This window comes from Cupressus sempervirens, chromosome 3 (assembly GCF_028749045.1).
Source record: "Cupressus sempervirens isolate cs-2001-9-10 chromosome 3, ASM2874904v1, whole genome shotgun sequence".
Classification (NCBI taxonomy): domain Eukaryota; kingdom Viridiplantae; phylum Streptophyta; class Pinopsida; order Cupressales; family Cupressaceae; genus Cupressus; species Cupressus sempervirens.
The window spans coordinates 273,905,105-273,912,736 of NC_143120.1; the positions used below are offsets into that span (position 1 = coordinate 273,905,105).

Consider the following 7,632-nt stretch of genomic DNA (forward strand, 5'->3'; position numbering starts at 1 on the left):
ACATGGGTACCTAACATGGCCTCGTTGCCAGGACTCATTATGCATTTCATCTTAGTTTTGTGAGCTTAAGGCATTTCCCTAAGTTACACTTGAGGGGGTGTGTTAGAGTAAATAATTAATTTACTAATTATTTATTCTATTTACTTAAGCTTACTTAGGTAAATACATTTATTTATTAGTTGTAGTCCAGGAGTTAGTTATAAGTTGTTGACAATACGGGAGTTTGTTCTCTCCCGAGTCATACTTATCCTCTCACATTGTTCGAGGACTTTCCACCTCATATGGATGTATGCTTAGTTGTCACACTTATCTCCTAGCATCTTCTAGCTTGCTCTAGGAGATTCCTTGAGCTCTTTATATTCGAGCTCCCTCATTATAAACCCATCACTTCTTGCATATTGTAAATGCATATTTTCTTGTGTTTGCGTATTTTCTCTCTCATGTCCATTTAGGGTTTTTCCCTTGCTCCATGCTCTTCTCTCCTTGGCTTCTCTTTAACAAGTTTTTCCATGCAGGTGATCTTGGGCATCTTCGGAGTTGGATTTCATCAACTCCAATAGACTGACCCCAAAGTACAACAAGGTTGAAGAACATTCAGAAGTCACCTCCCACTTATCTAACCAATACCAACTAAATATACTTCAAAAAATAAATAAAGACTAGCTCCAAAATAGAGAAACCCTTATCAATAGTCCAACTTGTTAAGTTGACATAAGTCTTGTAATATTGACTTAGGGTTATGGTTTTCTATAGAGAATATATAGCTTCTAGTAATAGAAATGAATTGTACAGGAGATTGAAGATTGTAACAGGTTTACGTTACTCAATAACAATATCAAAGTCTTTGTTTGATGGATGTATCCTAGGGTCGAGTGAACCACATTGAATCCTTAAGTCTTCTTTTTTGTTTATGTGTGTTTTATCCTTTTTGATATGTTTGTATTTGCATGTAACCAATATTCTCTATCTAAGTAATCCTAGCACTATACAACTTTAGCTAAATGATCATGTTAAGTCATATCCAATTTCAATGTATGTACTAACAAGTAATCTAGAATTAGATATTGTTAAAATAGAGTATCCTTTTTGTATGTTAAGTAGGAAATCCTATTTTAAAATGAGGTAAAATTTGTTAGCATGAATCATTAATAATGTACCATATGAAAAGAATATTTTACCTATGTATATTACTTATGCATTGTTGCATACTTATTTTCAATGGAGGGAACACTTATCTTCTTAGATGCTTGTGTCAATATCTTTGACATGTCTTAGGTGTAACACAATCAAAAAATTAGTCTAAGAAAAATAATTTACATCAATACTTGATCTTTGAGGTTGATTAGAGATAGAGTCTAGATACATCTAATTTATTTACATTAAGTTATTCTCTAGTCTCAATGTAAAAATATAGTGCTTCTTATAATAGAAATTACAATAGGAATAGTGATCATGTTAGAACACAAGTCCTATCTAAAGTAAAAACTTTAATTAAAAAACCTAGTTTTTATGGACTTTGATGGATCTTATTGATATGGTAGAGATTAGGTGTAGGGGATTTCTTTGAGCTTTAAGAACCGATGAAACAAACCAGTAAACAAAACTCCAAAATGTATAATGAATCCAAAACATTAAACCTCAAATATCACTAAAGTGGATTCATGATTAATGTTTATTCTTAGTTAAAATTTGAAGTCATAAATTACAATATAGTGATTGGCTCCTCAAAACAATGATTATAAAAAAATAATTTTTATTTCAAATATGACACTTGCAAATTTTAAGATCTAATGTTAATTCATACAATCCAAGTTACATCTTTTGTTAGATAACGTGTTTAATATGATACAAGAAACACACACATATGGAAACTTAAAGAATGAAAGAATTAGTCATGAAAAAAAAATGACACACAAAGCTTCCAAAAGATTAGCTTTTTAAACATTAGAAAGTTAATCATTTTTCATTGGGCAACACAATTTTTTTGAATTTACAAATGAAAAAATAATAAAAACCCTAGCTAAAATATGGATAACCAATAAAAAAGAAATATTCTAAAATAAAATTTCTATATGGAATAAAATTTCTATTGTTTAGGAAAAAAACTATATGATAATAGTTCAATCCAATGTGCTTTTTAGCTCGAGATTCATTTGTTTCTGTAGAAATCAATTTGAACTTTATATATGTATTTAGAAATGAAGTATTTGACTTCTATGATAAAACTAAGAACATTTTATAAATTATGTTTTTATTTGTAGGTCTTAAACCTTATGAATTAGAAAGGATGAAAGTTGTAGTTATGTACTTTTGTGAGACGATATGTAGTTGTCACAAAATTAAAAAAAGTGATATATTATAAAATAAGTAATTAGTAAATTGCATTTTCATTAAAGAAAATATTAACTTCAAATAACATTTCTACATATTACATTAATTCAAAAACATTTCTACGTATTACAAAATCATAACAAACATAGATGATGAACTCACACATAACATAAAAATGATATAAACTAGAAAAATAATTAATTTGTCAAAAATAAGAAACAAACCTTTTTAAAATTTATTTGAAACTGTACATTTAATAAAATTTAAATACAAAATTATTTTGGAAGCCAACAACCATGTGTGCCAAATGGTAGTCCATAAGGAAACTCTGCACGAGCAATCTCTGTAAAAGTATATCCATCCAATATTACAGCGAAGCTACCTCCATTCTTATCACTCACCAATGATATCACCACACCTAAGACGCAATATAAAATAAAATAAATATCAATTAAAATACATACTAATTCACAAAGCATTTATTTAAGCTTCACTTAATGTTCTCACCATCATCCTCTGCCTTAGCTCCAGGTCGAGGTAAAAATAAGGGTTCAGACGGAATGGCCCCATCAATGGTCCAGCATTTTGTTAATTTCCTTTTCAAATCAATCTATACCATTGATGAACACAATTTCAAATTATAAAACTGTTTTCAAAAATTAATAAATAAGTGAAAATAAACAAAATAGTATATAATATAAGATGACCTTGGTAAGAGCATTGAGAGAATTGCAGGGGCGTTGAGTTGTACAGCCATATATATAACGATACATCGTCCCCATGTATTTTGGATTTATGCTACACATATCTATTCCTCTGCCGTGATTCTCAGGAGACAGCGCAACATCTAGCTGTCCTTTCGCAGTGCCATCAAGTGGTATCGTAAAGCGTCCTATTCTGCTCGCAAAAAACAATACGTCACTTGAATCAAAACTATGAAATCTGTTTTAAAATGAATTGAGTTTTTGTCGACATGAATTCTATAGTAGAAAACCATAATGTCAAAATCGTTTACCTTGAGTTTGGAAAAACGTCTTCACTAGAGAAGGATCTTAAATCTTGTAGTTTCAATCTATCTATGATAGAAGGATCGGCGTTATATTCACAACAATCAACTATTATTGACGACTTCTTACCAACCTCTTCTCTTTCCTCATAAGCATTGATGATATGTAATGTCACAAATAATGGCACTTCAACAGAGGTAACCTGTCATTATCATTCAATTTTGTTAGCACATGAATATTCCTTCCATAATTGAAGGAAATATGTATAACTACATACCATCTCTCCAGTGACTCTAGAAAGTACATGCATGAATGCCTTGGACTCCGGCTGCCATTTGAAAAGTTCCCCCCCGAATATACTATCCAGTGAATATCTCAAAGGTATTTCAGGAATGATTATGTACTTCTCTGTCACTGCAAAAGAATGCACCCATCCTGGAGCATAACCTTTCCTACAGTTTACCTGATTTGTTTTTCAAAAAATTAATAAATATTATATATACTTTTCCCCTTCTTCATCTGTCTTGTTTATAATATCCTATCTAAAACAATTTGACTAAGCCCATTCAACACATTTTCCGTTAAACATCATATAATAAGGAACAAATTAAATTTAGAAAAATAAATAGTTTTGATTATTTAACACTTTTAGTCTAAGAGTCAATTGTTTAAGTCAAGCTCATATTACCGATGGTCAGCATGCCACACAGGCATAAGTTATTTAGATAAATGACTGAGAGCTAATATGCAAAATTTAGTCCAATTATTATATTTGTTTGACAAGATAAAAATAAAAATAATATGAATATTTGCAATAGCAGTTATCTACAATCCACCCAAATTTATTGCTTACTATTTTTGAATATTATTGTTTGAATTTTTATATATTTTTATACTACTTTCGTATTATGATAATAAATTGTGAAATGTAGTGCAATATATTGATAATTATTAAAAGTTTATACACAACCAAAAACATTGAATAATATAATGAAAATTTCTGAACGAATGATTTCTTTACCTTTCCAATTAGCTTTCTTTCATTAGTTCCAGCAAGCATGCGGACAACATTGTAGCCGGGGTTTATGAGATCTGGTAGCACCGTGATGAGTTCATCCTCAAATATTATAGGGTGCCCAGACTGACTGGCATTCAACCCCTGCCAAGTAAATGAAAAATTTATGTATTTGAAAGAAATACAAATTTGAAACATACATATATTGTTCTATTCATTCATGAAACACAAAACATATTATTAATGATAAATGAATTGCAAATGCAATAATAAATGAATCCAACAACTGTTAAAAGCTTACTATAAAAGGTTTTATATATTTTAGAAAAAAAAAAAAAAAAATCCTTTGAAACTTAAAACACATCAAACTAAACACTGAAAGGAATTACTAAATAGACCAGTATTGGGAACATTGACATTTCACTAGAGGTTTTAAATGCCACAATTTTGCTACGAAATAACATACTCCCACATTGTCGGTGTAGTGGAATCTACCGATGATTTCAAGCGTGTTGGGGTCGATTTCGATGGATCCCTTCGCAGTTTCTGTCAGGCAGATAACTCGTCCGTCACCTAGCCTGACAAAGCCACATGATATACAGTCAAACAATGAAAATAAAACGATTAATTTTTGAGAGATTTAAATAGTAAATAAATCACCTTACGACTGATACATTAGCATTGTCGGTGACTGAGGCACCAGAGAGCATGCCCACCAAATATCCAATGTACGATATAAAATTTGACGGCTTTGGGGATTCTGAGAATTCACGATGACAAATTCTATTGTTTCTCTTGGCCGTCTTGTAAGCCTCGGATTGTAACAGTGCATGCCCACCATTCACTCTGCCATTATCAAACTCAACACGAACCAGGGTTGCGTATCTGAGAGGCAATACACCATTGAGGCTACTTAGATTTCTAATTTCTATGAAAGGGCCGCGTACATTTAGAGTACGTAAATAATAAAACTTGATGCAAGACTGTAAAATATCATTTAGGCGAAATTTTATATGAAAACTACAAATGCTTTCTATTTTCAAAAACCAGATTACTTGTAAGTCCCTGTTCATAACTATGGTTTTAGGTTACTTTATTCAATATGGTCTCATATCAGCATACATTTTGCAAAGGAGTCTAAAATTTGATGTATGTCTGAATCAAATGAAGTCATTAGCAAAATGTGTCATCGCAAGTAACGTTAACACCAGAGAGGTGGCAACATTTCCGGTTCCTATGGGCTCACATGACTATCTTTCTGAAGTTTCTTCAGAAATCAATATGATCTTAAATGAGATCAACATCCCAATGTGTAGTTAAAGTTTTTACTGAGTTGTTGAAGCATTTATCATCTAGTTTAACTTTGGGAAGCTTCCAAATGTTGCCGTCCAATTTGGCCTTTCACATAGGTGTTTTTGGCACAATGTTTATAGTTTTTGTAGTATATTATCTAATGTATCTAATGATAGAATGTAAGTTTGAATGTAATGTTGTATGAATGTAATGTTGTATGATGAACTTTAATACAAAAAGTATTCTTTATTTGTTCTATTCTTATTCTTGTTGTGTGTATTGCTTTGCCATTTACACATATTTGCTCTGTTATTTTTTCTTAACAAAAATACCTCTTAAAAGAAATGAAAAAATTCCCTACTTAACTAATATGGCATTGCACAATGGACCATATTTCATGGTAAGGAACACATTTCATCTAATTATAGAGAGTCAAGAGAAAACAACTATAAAGTCACAACTATTGGTAGAACATTATCCATTTTTAAAATACAAGATTATATCTTACCCTAAAAGAAATTTCAAAATAGAGTAGTTATAGAAAATGTTTTTACCCATCGAAAAGGTGGTTGACATTGTAATCGCCTATTTCAAATACACCCGGTCCGTTTCGCAGGTAGGTACCATTCTGCATAAAACCCATGTAGAATCCAACAGACAAGTCAGTCATATTTGGAAAAACTAACTCAATAGTTCCAATCAAATACATCTTTTTTTTCTTCACAAACAATTTGACACGTATTTAATATGTCAGATCCTAATTTACCACTGAAACACTCGAGAAAAACATAAGAGTACGATAGAATGTCCGCCCGGCCTTGTTTTCATTAGTACTTAAGTAAAAGAGCTTGTCTCGTATTGCAAACGATCTGATGACAATGTTAGAACTTATCAAAATGTCTTCTCTTCTCTGGCTTTTATTTGAGCCAACGGTAAAAAAGAAAGAGATGGCGATAGATTCACGATTGTTTTTTGCTTTTAATCGACCTATACAACAGAAGCTCTACGACACTACAAAAAAGCAGCAGGCCGTATTCTTCTGTTGCGTTGGTTTGGATGATCTAGCCGAATACATTCTTCTTAACTATTCGATAAAAGGGCTTTGTCACGGAATTAACAATAACTATAAACTTGCATTCAAACATATAAAAGAAACAACAGAAAATCGATTGCATACTTTTAGGAGACGGCAACATTTTAATCACAAGTATTAAAAACTGTTTTGCTTTTACGATTTTCCAGAGAGTTCCACAGACATGCAGGAGCTTTGCAAAATTCATGTGAAACTATACAAATCATATGTTAGATTGATATTGCACAAGCAAGATAAGCTTTCATAAGAGATAACATACTAACCAACCAGCTTGGAATGTTGCCATGAACTTGGAGTTGACCTTCCCATCGCTCCTCTTTAACACTTTGCCACGCAACGTGATCATGATATTTGCATGGGTTTTCACTGTGTATTTCCTTTTCTTGTTCGGCAATAGAAAGCATACCGGCTGTTACTTTTAGGCAAGGATTTCCACTTTTGACACACAACTTCGTCTGTAAACATTGCCTCCTGACCTTACAAATGTATCCAACGCCATTTTTTCCACGGCCTGACAAACATTTTGTATTTCGGATTCTCAAGACATGAGAATCTAAAAAAGCCATTACAGCACATATGTCTCACACTACAGGAATCTGCAGGTTATGTGTGATACTTTTTACATGGAAAACGATTATTATATATAGAATGGAACAATTGACTAAGGACATTAAGTCTGAATTTTCATGTGCGTCGAATATAAGTCGAGGAGATTCTTTCAATGTATGTTTGTCCCATATCACTAGAGATGAGACAAAAGCAGAAGGATCCTGGACTTGGGTTTTAACGAAAAACGGTATATGCTAAATCTGCTGGAGGCGATTATTTTAGTCTTGTTCCACTAGAAAACAATGGCCGGCCCACCAAATATGCGTGCCATACGAATGCATTGC

The 7,632-nt window shown here is 32.0% G+C and overlaps 1 protein-coding gene across 1 annotated transcript; it reads right to left on the reverse strand.

The window, feature by feature from the left end:
* Positions 1-2,606: 2,606 nt before the first annotated feature.
* Positions 2,607-7,305, reverse strand: LOC149565992 (carotenoid cleavage dioxygenase 8 homolog B, chloroplastic-like). The gene is made up of 10 exons (XM_089817317.1): positions 7,003-7,305; positions 6,201-6,274; positions 5,014-5,238; positions 4,820-4,931; positions 4,360-4,497; positions 3,616-3,801; positions 3,347-3,540; positions 3,039-3,228; positions 2,839-2,941; positions 2,607-2,749 (listed from the first exon to the last, which is right to left on the reverse strand). The coding sequence occupies exons 1-10, from the start codon at positions 7,303-7,305 to the stop codon at positions 2,607-2,609; spliced, it is 1,668 nt and encodes a 555-aa protein (XP_089673443.1).
* Positions 7,306-7,632: the final 327 nt, after the last annotated feature.

What these genes read in the sequence shown, in the direction of transcription:
- LOC149565992 (XM_089817317.1), bottom strand. Translation starts at nt 7,305, where the DNA reads ATGGCTTTTTTAGATTCTCATGTCTTGAGAATCCGAAATACAAAATGT. An exon ending in GTCAACCACCTTTTCGATGG is followed by an intron (nt 5,239 to 6,200) that starts GTAAAAACATTT and finishes ATTGCCTCTCAG; the next exon opens with ATACGCAACCCTGGTTCGTG. An exon ending in CTCTCAATGCTCTTACCAAG is followed by an intron (nt 2,942 to 3,038) that starts GTCATCTTATAT and finishes TCAATGGTATAG; the next exon opens with ATTGATTTGAAAAGGAAATT.